The 21,527-nt window shown below is 38.4% G+C and overlaps 2 protein-coding genes across 8 annotated transcripts; both read right to left on the bottom strand.

Annotated features, from left to right (window-relative positions):
* Window positions 1-1,954: 1,954 nt before the first annotated feature.
* Window positions 1,955-14,281, bottom strand: dpysl2a (dihydropyrimidinase like 2a). The gene is made up of 14 exons (XM_086174269.1): window positions 13,940-14,281; window positions 9,116-9,204; window positions 8,846-9,030; window positions 8,551-8,715; window positions 7,627-7,688; window positions 7,401-7,481; window positions 7,255-7,323; window positions 7,020-7,140; window positions 6,769-6,925; window positions 6,307-6,448; window positions 6,051-6,221; window positions 4,805-4,984; window positions 4,228-4,423; window positions 1,955-4,142 (listed from the first exon to the last, which is right to left on the bottom strand). The coding sequence occupies exons 1-14, from the start codon at window positions 13,979-13,981 to the stop codon at window positions 4,051-4,053; spliced, it is 1,752 nt and encodes a 583-aa protein (XP_086030395.1). The 5' UTR covers window positions 13,982-14,281; the 3' UTR covers window positions 1,955-4,050.
* A 1,093-nt stretch (window positions 14,282-15,374) lies between these two features.
* bnip3la (BCL2 interacting protein 3 like a) lies at window positions 15,375-21,470 on the bottom strand. 7 transcript variants are annotated; one of them, XR_015108826.1, is made up of 7 exons: window positions 21,358-21,470; window positions 17,902-18,157; window positions 17,738-17,819; window positions 17,538-17,644; window positions 17,286-17,429; window positions 16,680-16,864; window positions 15,375-16,455 (listed from the first exon to the last, which is right to left on the bottom strand). XR_015108826.1 is itself a non-coding variant. In XM_086174268.1 (6 exons), exons 1-6 carry the CDS (start codon window positions 21,407-21,409, stop codon window positions 16,816-16,818), a joined length of 690 nt encoding a protein of 229 aa, XP_086030394.1. In that variant the 5' UTR covers window positions 21,410-21,470; the 3' UTR covers window positions 15,375-16,815. The 7 variants fall into 7 exon arrangements, 5 of the variants coding, with proteins under 5 accessions (XP_086030394.1, XP_086030391.1, XP_086030393.1 ...); XR_015108825.1 differs by having other exon boundaries at window positions 21,346-21,449; XM_086174268.1 differs by having other exon boundaries at window positions 15,375-16,864.
* Window positions 21,471-21,527: the final 57 nt, after the last annotated feature.

Genomic DNA, 21,527 nt, shown 5'->3' with positions numbered 1-21,527 from the left:
CCTGTAAATCACACAATTTTTGCACAGATGCCATTAAGAGAGGCAGCAGAGGCAGCTATAAACTACAGATGGTACAGATGACCTAATTTTAACCTCTCTCTATTATCTCCAGTTGTGGGATTATGAGCGAAATGCTCAAAAATAAATACCTGCTTTATAAATATATATCATTTGCAATGAATGCTATAAAAAGATCCGTTGTTTTGCAGAAATTAGTTGGACAAGAGAAAGAACATCTTCCTGAGTGCCCATTTTCACTGGATTTACCCGGCACTATAACAACTCCTGAGTAAATCTGTCTATACATTGAGATGAAACTATTTAGAATCGCAATCATCGATTATTTTCCTTGTATACTTTTCCACAGATTGCTGAGTGCATTTGGATTGTAGAGAGTGATTCTTAAAGGGAATAAACATTGATGAAAGTCTGCAGATTTACTCAATAACTGCAGTTCAATATGATTTTGAGTAGCTGCAATTACTGATCATTTGTCAAAAATTAAATTAATTGTTTTTCCGAAAACAAGTATTTGGTTTGGGTCACATATTGAGATATTCTTTTTCTGTTTATAGCTCATCATTTATAACTTTTACTGTTTTCTTTACCTTCGTATGATAGATATCTTTAACTTCTGAAAATGATTTTCACATTAGATTTTTTTTTACTTTTCTGCGGTTTTCTAAACTGAAATCCAATTCAATTACTGAGAAAGTCATTGACATATTAATTTGCAGAAAAAAAATTGTAGCGACAAAAAAATTGATGTCTGCTTCTCCACTATGAAGCAGTTCCATTGCTTTTTAATTGGGCCAAAGTTTCGTTTTAATACAGTCGTGATTTCTGCACGTAATTTGTTATTTTTACACCACAGCATTTCTACATTTACTTTCAAGTACAATGATCTACATGCACCATCTTCCACTGGGAATGATGTACACAATCATCAGTCAAGTTAAAAGTCCTTATAAGCTTGATAGTTTTGCATGGCACATCAGTCATGTGTGAGGTTGCAATCCTTTTGGGACTTTGCGTTTCAGTGGATCCACTGCTGGTGACTCATACTTGTGAACTTCTCATTTAGGTTTCAACTTTGTAAAATCATCTCAAGGTCTTTCCCCCCATTCCCCCCCCCCCCCCCATCAACAGTTTAATGTGATGATATTAGGATTCTATTTAATTCTATTCTCTTCTACTCTGCTCTCCAGGATGCTCATCATGCTAAGTCCTAATTAGACTAATCACCCAAGTCTTGCTGATGTGTGCAGTCAGTGTGATGTTGCTTAACACATTTGACTGGATGCGTCTGTACCAGTTAAATAGTTTGGGGAGGCTGCTGGTCTCATCTTTGCCTCCACCTTGTGTCTAGATGTCTCTCTGCATACTTTGTCTGGTGATGTAGTGTGACTCTAGCAAATGGCTGATTTCTATATCAGAAACTCATTCATTTAAGGTACTATTATTTCCAATTTTGATTGCAGCAGCATTGAAAATATTTGTATATAACATGTTTGAACATCTTCATATTTGAAATTTAAGTCTTAAAAATATAATGTAGGCTAAAGGGCTGTGTCATTCAAATTTCAGCAAGGACAGACAAATAATTCTAAATAGAATAATTAGTATTCACATAAACATATCAGATGAAAGATCATGAAATGCCAACATTTTTGACTGAGGAGCCATTTTTTTGGCTGTTATTTAATGCCTGTTTATGTCAAAAATAATAAATAAAATAAATAATAAATAATAATAAATAAAATTTGATGTAGATAGTAAAGCTATCTATATTTCCATGTAAATATTGATTTTATTACTCAGATCTATATCAACGATTGAGTGTTTAAAACTCAAAAAGGACCTCCCAATTGAATATACCTGGCATCGAATTTGTTTTCAAAGATATTTCCATATAGATTCCATAAGATAAATTCCATGGAAAAAAAGTCGGAGCTTTGAGTTTTATTGATTTATTTGAAGCCACTGAAGTCATCAGAGATAGGGTCAAATGCTGACAGGACCAGTGATTTCTGTCCCCGTCCCCCCGAACCCTGGTATCCTATAAAACATACATAACCGAGTACCACACTAGTTGGGAGAGGGTAAACAACAGTGCTCAAAAACCATTAACCACCACAACTGAACAACCACTAACAACAACCCTCCTTACATTGCAGTTTGGCATACAAAACCTATATTCCAACTTACAGAGCAACCGGGCACAGAACAGCTGAAATTCCATGTAACTGACAACTGGCTGTGGTTTGTGAACAGGGTTAAAACTCAGGGGTTGTAACCCCTAGTTGGGTAAAAACCGGCGTCAGTGACTGGTTCCAGGGACGGAAGTTAGGGAAGGGGAATATCTGGTAATTCATTCACAGCACGAACACCAAGAACAGTGGACACATCATCAGCACACTGTGAGGGATTTCATGAACATATCCAAGCATTTTCCATCAGGTCTCAAAGATTACACTTCTTTAACTAACCTTCATAGATACAGTGTGCTATCAATATCTTACAGTACAGGCAGGGAAGTACTTTTAATTCAACAAATATCCTTGAAACATACAGACATATCCAACACAAATGCAGGTGCAAGCTCACTAACATTTGGATTGTTACAGGTGCAAAACAGATTCTTTCACAAGTGGGCGAGTTGAGGCTGGCGGCAGATATTACAAAGCTTGAATGGCTGTGGAATGGGTGGGAGCCATGGTAATATCATTTGCACATATATATAGTTATCATTAATTAGCACCAGATGTGAAGAGACTGTCAAACTTGTAGTGTGTGAATCATGAACAATATACACAAGTTGGATTATTGAGTGACTGACAGTCTTATATTGTGAAATGAGGGGAAAATGATTATTTTTTCCAAGCTTTACTTTTCTTCCAGTTTAAGCGGGAAATTGAATGAATCTTTTATCCATAAAATACCCTTTCTTGTCCACATAGTGCACTCAGTGCATTCTTACGATGGTATATTAGGTCCTTTGCAGCTGTTAAGTTATTGTGGGATTGTGGAGATCCAATCCAATAATAGATAATTAAAGAGGCAATTCAGAGGGAAAACTCAGATATAAGAATAGGCCCCTGAACAATGGTAACAAGTAACACTACTTTTTATTGATTAGGGTTTTGATTTTTCCGAGTTTTATGTGAAACTTTTGTGTGAATTTGTCTTTTGTGATCCACAAGGAATAACCAAAATTTTCCACAAGTTTAAGTTTTTTAGTCTCAATCCCGGGCATTGTCATTTTATGCTTAAACTGGCCCTAATACACCATCGAACATTCTTAAAAAACGGATGACACAAACAATCAAAAAAATGGAAAAGGGAGGAGAGTGCAAATATAACACAAAGGAAGACAAAGGTGAGATATTCGGCTGCACACAGTATACTACAGAAAAAAAAAAAAAAAAAAAAAAAAACAACACAAAATAAAATACATTATACTAATGAGAAACAGAATATCCTACAGACTTTGAGTTATATGTATCAAAATATTACATTTAAATCAAAAACAGTAAAAGTATACCACAATGTGTAACACAACATGAAAAATGGAGATTTAACTTACAGTTAAGGATGCCATTAATGTGCCACCAGCACATTCTATCTACAGTCAGGAAAAAAGCAGCACAAGAAGTAAAACTGTAAACAACTGCTGTTTCTGAAATGCTGAAATGCCCCCAAACTCCATGGACCACTTCTTGGACTAATATTCCCACATTTTTTTTTTTTACAGCCAAGAGGGCAACATTGCAGCTAAAAACATGGATGGAGAAAATATATAAATGTGTAAACAACTGTAAGCAAATACATTTCATCAACAGACAAACTGGGCCGTTTCCATTCACTTGAGGATTTGTGGAGAAAAAGAGGAAAGAGTGAAAGGAGATGGAGTGATGGTGTGTGTGGACGGAGATATTAATGGGGTGCAGGTGGAGTCAGAGGTGATCGAAATGCGTTGTGAAATTGGTGAGTGACCTCTGGTCCCAAGTTGTCCTGCAACCTTGTGCCGTTAAAAAAGGGTGAGCAGATCTAGCCGAGGCTGGTGATGTTAGCCTTCCCTCCGGGGGGGGCCACGATGCGCTGAGTGGTACGGCGTGGGACATTGTCATCAATTTGGGCGCCTGGGGGAATGACAGTAAAACACTTTCAGGAGGGTATACTATCATTGAAGGTGACTGAGCAAAATGACTTTTTGCCTCTACATACCAGACAGACTGAAGCCAGACTGATGCAGGTTGCGGACAGGCTGATGGGTAAACTGCTGCTGCTGCTGCTGCTGCTGCTGCTGCTTGGCAGGAGATGTCTTCACTGAGGACACCGTGGACATCACCTTGGGTGTCACAGTCACCTCGCACACTGGCCCATCATACTGGCCTCGGGGGACTCCCCTCAGTTCTGTCAGCTGAACACACACTTGATCATCAATCTACATTACATGAACCACCCATTCATTGGTCATAGTGATTTGAAATTGAAAAGCTGAAAAAGTTAAGAGGAAAAAACAGAGAAAATTACAAAATACGCAGGAAATTAGGAAGAAGGACAAAAGCTGGATCACTCTATTCAAGGACAAATCTGAAGTGATGTAAAGGTGTAATTATTTGCTCCTCCTTTGCTGGAGCTAAATATTTCAATATCTCCCTGACAGATTACTTATAAATTCCCATCCTTTTCAGTTCAAACTGTGTCTCTGATTATCACTGTGGCCTCAAGATTTCTGTGTAGCCCTCCCTCTACCTACTAATATGTCATCATTTGAGGGGGGCCTGAATGCCACACTCACCCTGCTGCGAGCCTTTATCCTTTTGTAAACGTGGTCTGGAAAAGGTTTACGGCTGATGTAGCGCCCGCAGCCCTCGGTGGTATGAAGGCTTCCCTCCTCCAAAACAATCTTGCCCTGGCTGATCACTACAAGAGGACCGCCACGCACCTCGGTGCCCTCAAAGATGTTGTACTCCACAGCCTGGTGAAAAAGGAGGCAGATTGTCAGGAGTAGGAGCCAACAAAAATCATTTAGAGTATTGATGGAATGGTTCAGCAGACACAGGTTCTGCAGTGAAGTAAGATCATTGGGGCGCATTTCCAGGTTAAACACTGCAGGCAAGTGAGTCATCATGGTTTAACATCACCGCTAGCTGACATTGTGTAATATTCCTCTTAGTGAAAGAACAAAACAGGGAAACACAACAAAAAACTTCAAATTTTACATCCCTCTCATCACCTCTACTGGTTCTGAATTTTGTTGGCCTAGACAAGATGACCCTCCACTGGGCAACCAAATTGTCAATATCGTTGTAAATGCACTTCGTATTTGAAAGATCTACATAAAAGGTCCCAAAGGTCAACCAGTTGAGGATGGTGTTAGACCAGATTGGGACCTGACTTATTTGACGATAACACAGGTGAATAAAAGTCTCCTTTCATTTGAAAATTATTTGAAAAGTTTTGAAAGAAGGAGCATGACATGTAACAACAAAGAAACATTATTCTGGAAACCAGCTCTGCATAAGAATAGAACCACTGGGTTGTCTATTTTTTGGTAAAAACGACAAAAATCATTAACTCCAATGACTGATGATGCCATACCTAATTGAACAGTGTTATTAGAAGGAATGATCAGTATTACAGAGAAATTATGGTAATTTTTTATGTAAATCTGGATCAAATTTTGGAGGTTTTCTATGTCTTTTTTTAAGCCAATTGATTTAAACCTGACTGGAGTTTTGTTTAAATTGGACAGCCATTATGTAGAATATGAAAAGTCTTCAGTTTAGTAGTCAAAAGTCATTCAAATATAAACACATACATGCAGTTTATTCCTTCTCAAGAGGTCAAGAGGTGTCCTAATTTACAAACAGATATTTTCACTGCTTTGTTCACTATAACATACACTGCATAACCTTCTCAGCTCTAGTTCTCTATGTCACACCACTCAGTAAACTCTAAATTGAGTTTTAATGTCCAAGACATTGTGCTATCTGGAAAAATAGGAGATTTACATCAACATGAGTAAAAAAACGAAATCTGACCATGTTGTGACTCTTGGCTGAGATGATCTTGGTGAAGTCCGGGTCCCACAGCAAGAGGTCAGCATCAGAGCCCACAGCGATGCGGCCTTTGCGGGGATAAAGATTGAAAATCTTGGCTGCGTTTGTGCTGGTCACTGCGACAAACTGATTTTCGTCCATCTTTCCAGTCACCTAAAGAAACAAGACAGGATGTGAAATAAACAAAGTCCTTTGCTTGAACACTTGATGAAAAAATAGCGGGTCTTATCTGTCTCACCACACATTTGTCCCAGATTAGGGACATCCTCTCTTCAGTGCCGTTGGTGCCCTCTGGGATTAGGGTGAAGTTGTCTTTGCCTATAGCACGCTGAGAGGTCTGGAAAGTGCAGTGAGCGCTACCGGTCACCTGCAAGTCCCCACTATGGAAATGGAAATAAACATATTCGCTTATCTTTTACACCGCTATCATCAATAGATTGTGGGATACAGACATTTACACAAAAACATATTAAACAGCCATTTAATAATTGATTTTTTAAAAAGTTTCCCACAATGTAAGACATTGACAAAGAGAAAAAAATCTGCCCTTTTTCACCTAAAAGAACATGTATAACCTTTTTAATATTTTATGTTCTTACTTTTAATATAAATATCAAGAGGGTTCATATTCAATGAGAACAAATGTTGTCTTTTATTGGATTTTTTAAATGTAATAGAGCTGCAATTTGCGCAAGAGCACCATGACAGCAGGGAGTTGAGGTAGTCAGGGGTAGTGGGATCAGGGCTGAGCGGTGGAGAAGTGATGTAGGCTGCCGCCTTAGCCCAGTTCTTGCTCCAGTAATGAGTCCCGTCTGTGCCCAAGCTGGCAGAAATGGGCTCTCCATAAACCACAGCACCTGCAAGATCCCAAAGTATGCAGTTTAAACAACTTGGAAGGTATACTACATGATAAAAAAAAACAAAAAAAACATTGAGCCTTTTTCTCCATACCCCTTTTCCTGGCAAGTGCAATCACATCAGCAGCACTCTTGCTCATCACCTTGGTGATGTAGAGGGGGCAGTTTGTCTGATTGGCAATGGTGACGGAGCGATTGACTGCCTCGGCCTCCACCTGCCGAGACCAGATTCATCCAGCGGATAGTGTATTAGGAGATACCTTTCACGTTTGAGCTGGAGAAACAAATGTGGGCGTTCATGTTTGTCCTGGAGTCATCATCAGCCTCACCTCTTCTGGACGGCTGAGCACATGACCTTCAGGTCCAGTGATTCCCAGCTCTAGAATACGTCGCTGCTCCTAAAAAAAATCCATATATCGATCCATAAATGGCAACGTTGCAGACTGTATCTGTATATTTACACACATCTCTTTACCTCTGCAATGATGTCCCCGTTCTCAGCGTGCACTTGAGCAATGGCACCAAGATCTCTGATGACACTAAACACCTCATAGACCTATAGGGGCCAAAAAAAAGGTACTGATGAGGACACAGGTCACACATGTGACAAAGGAATCTAACAGGCAAGAAAGCATGAGCTGAGAGAGACACTTCAGTGGAGAATGCAGACGTCACTGATGTCGGCCAAGAGCTCAACATACCTGGGAGTCAGAAAGTTGGAAAATATCCTTATAAGCCAAATAGACCAGGAAAGAGTTGACACCTGAAGATAGAAAACTTATGAGAGAAAAACAGCAAAAGGCAGAATAAAGAGAGCAAAAGAGGGAAAACCCAGAGCAAAAGAAGAAAAGGTAAAAGCCAAATGGATATAAATTACAGAGCAGAAAAATTAAGTTGTGGATTATTTTCACCCCCTGTAATGCCAGCGAAACTTCAGTCACAAAATCACAACAAGCAATATTTTACTGGACCAGTGACAGGGTAAAGGAAAGTTACCGTTTACTAAACAACTTCAGGTTAGTTGGAGCAATAATGTCTATATGTAGTCTTTAGTTGACGTTTGAGTCTACATACCATACCTTATAGCCAGAAATAAATGAAACAAACTGATTTCAAAATCAAAAGGAAAAATAATAAAATAATCACTTGCTTTTGAGTCAGCAAAAATGACTTTAAATATTGTTTCAACAAAAATGTAGTAAATATATTATCCATAAATTATAGTATCAAACGCGGGAAGAAACAACCTAAAATGAGTCAAGTCATAGACTTAAAATCACAAAGAAAACATGACGGATATTACATTAAATTCACACACAAAAGAAAAAAAAAAAAACACAGAAAAAATAAGCCAGAAATTCTCTTAAAATTGACAAAATATTTTTAAAAGGCTTCTGAATGAAACCTAAATGTGAGATGTTTCTGAAAAGAACTCTCAAACAGTTCAAAAAGGAAAACGAAACTATGTTTCCTTCAGGGGACAAATCCTATTTGTGCTGTATATAAATGTTTTAGTCCAGATATTTGCAATTATGTATGGATACTGCCTTTCTCATAGGGTTATATTTATTTTTCTTACACTTTCCAGCATTAATTTCCTGTTCAATCTGAGAATGTAAGCATACCATGTTCCTTCACAAGGGTCTCCATCTCTTCTTGAGTGCCTTTGTTCCAGTCGGTGAGGTCCATATGCAGAGAATAGTCGCAGCAAGCCTTGCTGTCAGCCCACTCCCTCCACAACTTGAATGCTGCAACCAGGCTGGTACCGGGTTCTGGCACCACATGATCAACTGGAAAACACAAAGGGGAGTGTTTAAACTGCATTAAGTCTGATGACCTGCGCACATGAAAAGTTAGAATTACTGCAAAAGTATTACGGTTCTCTCTGAGCTTGTTGAGACAAGTGCCTGATGTACATACTGATCATCGTGGTGCCCCCAGCCAGAGCTGCCCTGGTGCCCTGGTAGAAGTCATCTGCTGCCACCATGCCTCTGTCTGGCATCTGGAATCGAGTGTGGACATCAATACCGCCGGGCATCACCATTCTTCCATGAGCCTCTATGATCTTGACTCCCCCAGGAACAATCAGGTTGTCTCCTATTTGCCTGAAAAATTGTCAAAGTAAATACAAGGGGATATGTTGCCACTTTTCATTTCTGATTAAACATTAAAACACTAAACTAGACTTACTTTATGACCCCGTCCTCCATGTAGATATCAGCCATGAAAGACTGATCATCGTTGACTATCTTTGCCCCTTTGATGAGTAGACGGTCACTCTGACAAGGACAGACAATATTTCACATCATTTCTAAAGCTAACTATCCAACATCAAGAGAACACGCAGTGTCATGCTCAGTATCTCCACTCCTAAGATGCCTGTCAGAATGCTGCTGCACAAATAACAAAGCTACTGAAGCAGGTATAAAACACACTCAGCAATGGCATGTCTGGTGTATTTCACTCTTTATGGAGTGCTATAAAAAAGCATTTATACAAAAGGATAAAAAAATATGATGAACTGGGCCACCAAACATAGCGGGGTAACCTCAGCCACCTGAAAGAAAGACACCAGAAATCACAATTTTTCAAGGTAAGGTATGATGAAATATGCCAATATGTTTTGATAGACGAATCCCTCAGAAAAAAGAAAGAAAAAGAGAAAATAAAAAGATGCTAAAGAAGCTCTGAAAATATATATGCTTGTCATTGGAAAGTTCATGCTTGCGAGCAGCCTCATCACGTTCCTCATTAAACTCGAGAGGCAAAACTTTTCTAAGTGGCTGATTTGTTCCAGCTTTCTCATTGACCCTCTAAACTTTCATTATATACCTGTATAAGCAATCTATTGGAAGTATTGTGATAGCCTTGCAAAAGATTGATTTTTTAAGAAATATTATGTAACTCCTCCTGATATGGATTTTTAAAAATATGAGCTATATTGATTACTATGGTACTTTAGAGATGGTATCCCAGCTGCTATTGGGCCAGAGGCAGGGTTATCCCTGACAGGTCTCTTAGTTGATCACAAAGTGACATAAAAGCAATAAATTATTATATTTGTTTTTTCTAGCCTTTGTTAATTTACCATGAACTTAAGACATAGGGATCAATCAGACAGTGACAAAATTATAAAAAAAATAAAATAAAAAAAACAAGCCTCAGGAATTTTTACCTGTCATTACAAAACTGGACAAAATGATAATGTTTTTATGTAATCCTCTCTGCCAGTCACAATTCTAAGACTTTTCCCGTCATGGTCTCACATGAACCTGATACGTTAGACCAGTTTACATCCCGTGTTCAGAAAAACCTGATGTCAAACAGGTACATGCTGAGTTGATTTATGTTGTGCAGCCTTGTACTGTGCACATACTAGTAAAAAGAAAAGAGTGTTTTTTTTAAACACCCAACTCAAATAACAGCAGTTAAAGCATTACTAATTTAAGGACAATGATAGAGCCCAAAAAGAACTTTAACACTGGAAACTAAGACTGTTCAGAAAAATGCATTATCAAACACATGGTAAATATTTGAATGTGAAAGCAGGAAACATCACATGAGAGAAAGAATCAAGATAGCACAGACTCATAAGTGTCCACGTTCAACATCTCCACTGTCCTATTTTTATAAGAATTGCGGCATCTCTGACGACACAGCAGAGATAATGGAGAGGCAAGGCGGCGTTCTAAAACCACTGCAGTCGGACGCTAATGTTCAAATTAAGCAGGGACATAGAGAACCAATTAGATATCCATTATGGACATGTATGAACAAGATGCCCCAGACATTTCTGTCCATAAAACGTGCGGTAATGTTTGAATGACTGCTGACCAACATTTCAGACTCTACTCAATAATGACTTACATTACGCAAAAACTGTTATCGTTAACATTCTATTTGAATGTAACAGAGTCATCACTTTAGTTGTAAAACACACACTGTGAATAGCCAACAGTCCAAACAATGATTTGATTGCAAAGAGTGAACACTGAGGAAAATGCTTGAAGTCAACTACTGTGGGCAATACAACAAATAAAAGGACACAAAGTAAAGATGTGTTTATCACTGAGAATGGGCAATGACCTCACAATATGACAAAAATCATGATGCATGACTACAATGAATGCTCGGGCAATACTGCATTTTTGATACTGATGCCAATATTTGTTTGCAAAAAAATCTGCTATCAATAAATTGGCTTGTATTTCTGTCATTGTTGCATGAGAAGCAATATCAATATGATACAGGTGCCCTTGAACAATAGCACTAATATGTAACAACCATCTTCATGCAATGCCACTTTAGCATCAGAAGCGAACCGAATCAATGCAAAAAAAATAAATCAATCTAAATTTAACAGAGACACTTATTTCATCCAGAACAAGCCAGAAACTTAGTTACATTTAGTCGCAAAAATATACAGCTGATAATGAAATCAAATCAAACATCAATTTCAAAACATTAAAATGTCACAATAAGTGATTATTTTTTTCAAAAATGGACCTTTACAACACCTTGGATTTGGTAAGTTAACAAAATAATATTGATACTAGCATAATTCAAAATGTTGACAATTGAATGGCTTGATTTGGACATCAAAACCACGACTCAACAAAACATCAACGAGTCCAGGTTGTCACCTGCTCAGAATGCAACTTGATAAAACGAAGCAGATGATTTGTTTTAAAATACTGATCCATAAAGTGTTAATGAACAAATGCGCTACGCTGGCAGAGGGGCAGTATTATCTGATAGGATAAGTTGAATGTTACATGACAGGTCATGATACAATTGCATTCACAATCCATTATAATAAGCAATGGTACTCCGCATATTTTTCTTTTCGTTTGATTTTCATCTGTTTATGATTCTTTTGGTTTTCAGGAAAATTTTACTTGGTTGTGACAAAGTGTACGCAAGTATGTTTCATTTGAATCACCACTGCCTGTCTGGACTTTTAAAACCCAAGTGACCACAATGAAACACGCATGAATATGTGCCATGTCAGCTTTGTCTCTTCTTCTGCCAAATGTCTTAATGCAGGGAGGCAGCTCACCTCACAGTGACATCTACAGGAGCAGATGAGAATTATGATGTTGGACAGGATCACTGTAACTGTTTTGTGAGAGAACTATTGCTCTACATTACTGTATTGAAAATATTGTGCAGTCTCAAAAAGTATACTTATCTATATACTTGCTGTTGTGGGCTATCTGGAAATCCACAGAAAAACTGCATTTCCTCATTATTTTGTTGCACTAGTTAGAGGGATAAAAATATTGAAAAAAAGCAAAAAAAAAAAAAAAAAAAAAGAAATCAAGATACTGTGTAATCTAAGCATAAAAAATACATTGAGATTCTTTTGGTGCAAAATTCTCAACCTAGTACCAAGGATTCCACTAGTAGTCACTGACCTCAATAATTCATAAGTTTTCCATACATGATAGCAAGCCATCTGCACCACCAGTGAGATTGCAAAAGTGTGGTCTCCACCAGGAATCGCTTTTGAGTATTGCACTAGAAGGCCCAGACTACAACCTCAACAGAATTATGACAAATGTTACATCAGTGCTGAGCAGATCATTCAGTTATAGTACAGAGATGTCCTTTTTCTTTGTAAAGAAATTAAAAAGCTCTTCAGCAACAAACGACCTGTTCTACTCCTGATAGTGGTGTCTGAGTGTTAGTGTGACGGCCCAAGGGCTTGCTGCTGACTTACTGCTGTCATAAAGAAATGTCTGGGTTGTCAAGCCTGTGAAACTTAAAAACTGCCTATACCTGCAAGTGAGACATCCCCGCTTCCTGCTGGGGCAGTTTCATATAGAAGGGCAATACATAAGTAATATCAGGTAGTTGACATTGCACTGTAGATTGTTTCTAAAATTGAGTTTTTCCTGCTATTTAAAAATAATTTTCTATAATGTATTTGGGTCAGTAATACTTATCAGTTTTAAATTCTAGCTCATTTTCCCCATTTCCACAATCATTTCTTTTTAGATCATTTATTGCAAATTCTCAAGTGTTTGTTGGTTTTCAGCTGTCATACTTTATGATATTCTTTAGTGATTTCTCGAAATTTCCAGTATATGTGAACACCATTTATTGCCGATATGATCAGACTCTTTCACATATTTTTATCTGGTAGTTATTTGTATCATTTTTAAGTCATTATTTCTTGCAATTCATTTTAATGCTTCTGCTCATTTTAGCTAATTTCTCATAATATTTATGGACACATTTGCAGAAACATCACCCAATAGGTATCATTATTAAAAAAATGGCTTCTTGGTATTGTGATAATCATTGTTTTTCATATCACCAGTCGTAGAACCTATAGAGAAAAAAAATCTGAGCCAATACATATGATCATTCACTGCTTTCATGCTTCAGCAATCTGGGTTCAACAGCTGCAGGGTGAAAGCTTATGGAAAAAGGTCTGGATGGGTGCAGTCCAATGACCTATTTTACAAAAGAGGTTTTACTTCTTTTGGATGGCACGGCATCCTCACTGTTCACTCCTAATGCTGCTCTCTGGTTTGAAATATGCACCATCAGGAAACATAAAAATCTGATGTTTTAATAAGGACACCAATGATGGAAAGATTTGATAAGACACTGATTTCACAAATGATTAGAGAGCTCTACAAGGGGAAGACTGGATAAATGTCAGGGAGAATTGATGGTGATGAAGGAAGCTGTAACTCAGCCTGAATCTTCCCCCTGCAAAAGATGCTGACAGCTTAGGAGGTCTTTAGCTATAGCAGCAGAAAAGCCTAATGAGGGCTTCAATCAAGATCTGCATTCTATTTGTAATAAAATAACAAGCTATAAATGAGGAACTGCATAAGCATGTCTAGAATTCAGGGCTTTTGTTGCCCCTGTTCGCCCTCGGGGGGGTGTATCAGCGGAGCTAAAGCAGAGGTGCAGCTGGTGACAGCTAACGTTGGCTAGCTTCCTGGAGTTCAACCGCACCGTGGCACACAATGATTAACCGAGACGATGCATACTCACTGTAATTCGAGGGATGTTCTTCTTTCCTTGGTACCCCGACATGTTGAGGTTGCCTTTCACTCAGTTGTCCCCTGTCTTTTTGCTCACGCTAGTTAGCTAGAATGGAAAAGCGCAGCTGCCGGGTGAAAGGATGAATGGATGCTCTGCTGGCTGGCCAGTCGACGCCCTGGGCAGTCAACGCTTCCCGAGAGTTTCTGTCGTTGGCGTAAAGAAGGTGCACAGTGCAGCCTTGCTAAAAAATTTAAAGCAGTCGTGAAGTCTGCGCGAGGTAATAAAATCCGAAGATTTACAGCTACAATAGGTCCCAGAAGACTGAACAAGCACCAGGCAGAGAAGGGCCACAAAGAGATACCGCGCATGCGCACTACCCCGCCCTTCTCAGCCACAGTTCCATGTTTTTTTAATGTGTCAGGAGGAAACAAGTTGCAGCATCCCTTGTTCAATAAACAGTGAACTTTTACCTTTCTTTTTGTTCTCCAAGTGAATCATGCATCACACTGTCCCTTCGAGAAACAGTTCTCTAGCAATTCGTCCATTTATTTGGTGCATTAAAAAGAAATTGGTGATTTGATACCTTATCTATGCCAATAATAATGGCCAGTTAAAATGAATTTTGTAATGGTGACGGACTTACATGTTCATTTATTTTATTTGGCTGTAATTTGTAGTGTGTCTTTAACTGATGATAAAGTAGCTGAGATCTCTCCTTCCAAATGCAGACAATCTAATGTTGATAGCTGGTTAGAAAGGGTATTAACATGTTGTTTCTGTAATAATAAGACTAATCATGTGTCAGTCATTGTAGTTTTTTACACATTGGTAGGGGATATTTATACTCAACACAGGGTTCCTAAATAAAGTGATATTATCCGTTTCCATTTAATCCAACCATTATTTATGTTGATATAGTGCCTTTTCTTGTTTTTCTCCAGCAGCAGTATTTGCACCCTGATCCATCACTGAGCCAAACCAGTCATTGTAAAACAGGTAAACATTTGATCAGAAACAGCCAGTTTGTGACAAACTATTTTCTAATTCCAAAAACAAGAAAATAAAAGGTTTGAAAATTAGTTATTCTGTTGAAATTGTCAGTTACATAACCGTTTTGAGTCTTTTTGAAGCAGATGTGTATTTTTATGATCCAAAAGAATAGCAAACCCTAGTTTGTAAATTGAAGACTTAATCTATTATTTTCAATTACCATCCCCCCAAAGGCATCCTCACGACCTTCATCCATCACATTTGAACAGATTTACCTAATGTGTAATGTATCTGTGCTGCTTCGTTCAGAAAAAAGTTGATTCTGATTTCGTTAATGCTAACTGCTGGCCATGAAGCAGCAGTGTAAAGACTATGATATGTACATATGAAGAGTTATTATGACACAAATAAGAAGAGTTATTATGACACAAATAACACACCTATGTAGCCATTCCTGTATACAGTACAAACTTTATTCAAACTCCAAAATGCTCATCATTGCACACTGATCAGCTGTACACAAGCTCATTATGAGATGTAAAGTTTCTGAGTTAGTAAGAGTTGAATAATGCATGAAAGCCGAAATGCATGTGGCATGTGCTCAAATAAATACAACCAATACTGCTCATTATGATTTTCATATTGATCATTAAGTCATCCGTTTTGACACACTGACAGATGATTTATCCGTTATTCCTATCAGCATCAGTATATTAAGAAACCACATGCATTTACTTTAGGAAATTCTTCATCTAGATTCATTTTCTAACATTTTTCTGGGAATTCTACATACACTGTACACTTTTATAGCACTGTTTGAAATTATTGTACAGTGAATCTAGATAGAATCAAGACAAACACTCCTACATGAGGCTCCAGGGAACACCTTCTTCTTTGGTGGTTTCTGTCCACAACACTGAAGCATTTAAAATGACAGCAAAAACACATCACTGACATTGTTGAAATGCATTTGCTGATATGCATTATTATTGATGGATAAACACAGTACACAATGACGGTTCCCATGAAATAGAGCAGATCACAGCTTAAATTATTTTCACATCTATGTGTTTAAATAGATAAGCACATTAGAGAAATACAAAAACAAAAAAGAAAATAAATCACTAATGTGCAGTGGTAAAATATACAAATTTGGCACTTTGCCCTTGTTGCTATGTTATGTGCTAAAGAAGATATGTAGGCAAAAAGAAACAAAAAGAGCAGAATGCCTGGTAAACTACCCCACGGCAAACTTCACCAATACATTAAAAAGAAAAGTCCACAGGGGTTAAAATGACAAAACTTCTATTTTGTGTGGCATTGGAAAATGAATCCCACTGTAATGATTTTATTTCCTCCCAATTACTGCACCTTGACAGTTTAGCTTAAGAGTAAGAGTCACTTCTGTTCCTCAGACCAGTTAAATTGGCTTGTGGGGCTAATGTGATGCATATTTTTGGTCCACAGGCTCTTACGGAGAGACCAGCGGGGTGATACAGCCTTGAGGGAGGGCGAGACTTCTCATGACATAACATCTAAACAAAAGAGAAATTTCTGAAGCACATCCCCAAACCAAAACCCATCTGACATCAAAATCTTGGAACCTAATTTTTTTAGACTGACATGACTAATACTTATCAGCTCAGACCAAATTTGTTCTCTACTAGACACAAGTTGATGACAAATGTTGGATACAAAGATGACTGTCATGGTCTAATGGAGTGCAACCACATTACATAATGTGTATAAATATACTTACAACTACACTGTGACGGAATTCTATGTTGATTGGGGGGAATTATGGGCGTGCAACGAATGCAGAGAGACCGCTTGACTACAGGGTGGTTCAAAGACTGAGAGATGGAAGGACATCCAGGCACTGCGTCAGTTTCTATTCAGTAAGAGCTGGTGGCGGCTGTGGCGATTCTTTTACCAATGTACACCCTACGAATCGAACCATGAAGAAAATGCTTCATTGAAAACAAGCTTAGAGAAAAACATTTGTTTAGGCATACAACCTGAAACAACAGACAAAAAGAAAAAAAAAGTATATACGGCTGTTATAGCTGATTCCCTCTCTCCATGTCAATATTGAGAGGAATGGTATCTAAGTCAAGTGCAAACAATGGGGTATATTCGACATTCTGACCATTTTCACGCTACATAATGGTGGTTTTCGTGACTCATTCAAGAACCCTGTTTTAAGATGAGTTTACACTCAGATCTGCACTCTTTTTTTTTTTAGTGGACAAGAGATAGTTGCTCTCAAATCCAAGGCTGCAGTGTTAAATGAAAAGTAACACACCGGTGAGGGTGAGTCACCACTGTGTCTTTATTTTTTTAAGTGGAATATACTTGCACTTACCCGATGCCAAGAGCGAGGATGTGTGAGATGAGTAAAGAAGGGATGAAGACTTTGAGGAATTCAGCAGAGAAGATTCCCCCTTTTTTCATTACCCCACTCTTTCTCATACTTAGGGACCGTCGGGGGTGCCTGAAGTGAAACTCCCTAACAAGAATAATGGAAACAATCACGACCATATGACGAAGACAGTCGAAGAAGGAAAAAAGCTGAGCCGCTGTCAGTGCAAGAGACTAGAAATACAAGCCTGATTACTTTGGTGGAATGTTTTCTGGTCGGCTGGACCAATCAGCAACCCAGTCTACTTCTTTGTTCATCAGGATGTCCTCCTCTCTGTCCCTCTCTGGGCCATCTTCCTCTGACTGCAAGTCATAAGCAGACTGATAAGGATTTCAGGGGAAATGAAATTCACTGCGATGGGTCTGTACGTTACATCTGAGGTTGCTTTATTTTACCTGACTATCTCTTGGGCTGGGCATGTCCACATCGAAGGTTATCTGACCCTCTTCCTGCTCTGGACTTGGTGGCCTGTGGGGACTGGGTCAACGTATTTGGGTTAAAACATGTGTATGAAAAAATGCACTTATCTCACCATTAAAGAGCATGTTTTTAGTTCTACCTATCGCATGAGGAGCTACTCGGACTGGATTCATGCTGCGCGTCCAAGAGGATCTTCTCCATGTCTCCATTGTGGATAGAGGAAGAAGATGGAACGTGTTCTAGTCCTCCGATCAGTGTTTCATCGTTCTCAGGTACCATTTCCAATGTTTGAATCATGCCAGCATTCGCGTTTATTTGGTCAGCAGCAGGTCTCATTACGAGGCTGGTGTGCACCCCCGGTGTACCTGTGTTTCCGTTTAACTCTACCCAAGAACCTTTGGCAACAAAAAAGTCAAGAGGTGGAGATGAAGGGCAATTAGACTTGTTGCTTAAAGGTGAAAACTAAAAGCAATCTGCATACATCCCAGAACAAAATTCTTTCAGTCCTCATTTGGTTCTTAAAAAGGTTTTCTTCACCGTTGACTAATTTTTTTCTTACACATGCCTTTTTCTGGTGTTATCTTCACTAAAATACTTCCAGCTATTTGACTTGTTCCTGTTATGAACAGGCTATAATATTGAGATTGATAAGTCAAACACCCAGCATGCTCATCCTTACTTCTTTGCAAATACTTCTCATCATTTCTAAATCAATGTGGACAGAGTTCATAAGTGCTTACCTTTAGCACTTCCTTTTAGACTGAATTTTGACTTTTGACATTGATATTGACATACTCTTTTTCAGCTACTCATTTTGAGGTGTTCTTTTGCCAATTTCATCTACTCATTTACTTTCGTGGATACCTGAAAGTCTGTAGCCTCTGAGATTACCTTCTGGAATTTCTAAGTCATGTCTTCAGTTTGTTTTGGCTCAACACTTAAATTACTATTTTGCTCCCCACTTCTTGGAAAATCCCACCCTGAAATCACAACATGGCTATGTTGTGCTAAATAATGACATTTATCATGATTGAAAATTAAGTGGAACCTACGACACTCCCTTGTAGAAGCAGGCAAACTTCAGTTCTTCTGCACACTTTGAAAGCTACTTCTTCTACAGTGAGGTTTTCTGGTAGTTGGCTTACAGAGGCCTGAATTATGGTCTTTTACATAGTCTATTCTCTCTGTGTTAACTGCTTGCAGCAGAAGGTTTTTTCACAATTTTTGGTGAAAGTGTCAAGAGTAAGGTCTATAAGAAGTCTTTATGACATCACAAACATGAAGCCAATCCTGGTCCGCTATTTAACATAAAAGTGATGATGTGGAGAACTTTCTGACCCTTAGCTTAAGCTTAAGCATCCAGAGAACAACATACAAGGAATACACTTTTGGAGATTTAAAACTGTGCCGTTATAACACACACACACATACATACAAACAAACATATACACATATACATATACATATATATATATATATATATATATATAGAGAGAGATATAGATATACAAAATTAATGAGAAGAACCTTAGCTACAATGTTATTTCAAATCTTTTAATTAAAAGAAACTTTCCTGAAGCTATTTACAAATTGTTTCTCCCTTTAAGAGAATTTCCATCTATTTCATGATATTTTTGAATGGAAAAAAAAGGAATTGAAAGAAAAAAATATAATCCAGAGAGAACACTGAAAAGCGTTTTCTTTTCCATAACGAGGGCAACAAAACAAGCTGAAAAAACAAATATTGTGATAATTATATCACACTGTAATACCTCTCAGGTACGATTTTTTCAAACATTAGTCAATCATAAGGCATAACATGCAAGCAGTAATGTAGCTCATTGACTTCACATTCCTTTAGATAATTTCTTTAATATGCATAACAAGCCAGTTTTGGGTACAGGAATGGGGAAAAAAAAGCTGACTTCTTACAATGTTTGCAATACAAACATGAAAAACACACTTCTCTTAAAGTTATACTAGGACTTGATTCTTGAAATTTATGCAAGGTTGTATTCTGCAATAATACATGGTAATTTTAATCTTTTGCAAGTTTTTCTCTAACCTGGGTGCAAGGCAAATAAAAACAAAACACTGCTTTGTGAACCAGGCAATGAGACATTTGAACAGCACCATCATGTGTACTCTCAAGCTACCTGCAGGATACACCCTAGTCCTTGGAATTTACATCGTGAAGCTTCAGTAACTGCAAATAGAAACCACACAGAAAAGTTTTTTTTGTTGAAAAAACAAACAAAACTGAAGCTGAACTGAGGCTTATCTGAAGTGGTGCACCTCCTGACCTCATGACGACACAAGTCATCTAGAATGCAGCAGCTCAATACTAAAAAAAAAAACATGTATGTGTATTTAATCTGTTTCAATATATTGACAGTTAAACAAGGCTGACAGAATGCGTGGCGTTTTTAGGGACCGGAATGATGTCTCTTTATTATTTCTCTGATGCAAAAACCTAACCATGTAAGCCAAACATGCCAATTACTTGTTATGGTAGACTACAATAATACACGGGGCGTGATCACCTGCAAAACTGACATGGTGCATCCATTGTATGCTGCATCCATGATACGGTGCATTTCTTTGTGCCACTGCCCTACAATCAAATTGCACATTTTTTTCAGACAGAGGGGGTTATGTAATCTTCTAGTGCCAATGAGCTTGGCAGTGAACTGAATGTATGGCAGCATGAAACGCTCCCACACTCCACCTTGTAGGTTTGAAACTATACATTTGATCGTTAGTGCGTTATTCGACGAGGAATCCCAAAATGTACTTTTTAAAGCGGGTTGACCATTGCAGTCCTCATGTGAGGTCTTGCATAACAGAGGCACATTTTGTCCAGACACGTCGCTGTTCCAGCTGCGATGTTGTCACATAGAAATGCTCCATGTGATTTTCCGATCAAGTTGAATGTTTCGTTTCGTCCTCATTGCTTCTGCTTTTTCAAGTATCAGTGTGAGGCAAATTATAGTTGTATGTGTTTTATTTATTGTGACGATCATGGAACTTGGGCTATCGTCTATCAGTATGCCTAATATGGAATGACTAGCTAGTCAACACCTTGTCAAAAAGATCGACGAGTCCGCCCGCTGAAATTACCCAAGGGAGAATAATTCACAGTATAATAACAAATAAAAGCCAAATTAATTTCATGTTTTGTCCCAAACTTGTTTTCATGACTGCAAGAGCCCGCCCATCGCAAACGGCACTACGACATTGACCATCATGCTGTCAGTCAACAGCTAAGTGCAAACTCATTGGATAACTTGCTGTAACGTCAAAAGGCGTCACAGCCACCCATCCCAGAAGAAGAGGAAATGCCATACCCCGAACTTTAACAATAAAATCGTCATTACGTAACTATTTTCATAAACAAGAGCCCGCTTATAACAGCTAGAAAGTAGCTTTTTCTTCTTCTCCTTTCGGCTTTTCCCCTCAGGGGTCGCCACAGCGAATCATCCTTCTCCATCTAACCCTATTTTCTGTATCCTCCTCTCTCACGGCAACTACCTTTATATCCTAAAAACGTAGATTTTTGCAACGAATTTAACGGAACACTGACGTTGGTGCTCACCGTGAAGTCCAGTCTCTTCGTTATTGTTTTGCTGAGCCGCAGCGGTAGACATGTTGACTACCCAGTTTCAGCGTTCAACATGACACGCACACAAATCGAGTTGTGCGCATGCGCAAAGCCGCTCGACTCGCGATGCACGGTTTGCAGAGCACAATATGTAAAACAACTTT

This window comes from Fistularia commersonii, chromosome 26 (genome assembly GCF_037954325.1).
Source record: "Fistularia commersonii isolate RoL2024-O1a breed Wild chromosome 26, RoL_Fcom_v1.0, whole genome shotgun sequence".
Classification (NCBI taxonomy): Eukaryota; Metazoa; Chordata; class Actinopteri; order Syngnathiformes; family Fistulariidae; genus Fistularia; species Fistularia commersonii.
The sequence above is the reverse complement of the archived record's forward strand: the minus strand, read 5'-3'. Positions and strand labels throughout refer to the sequence as shown.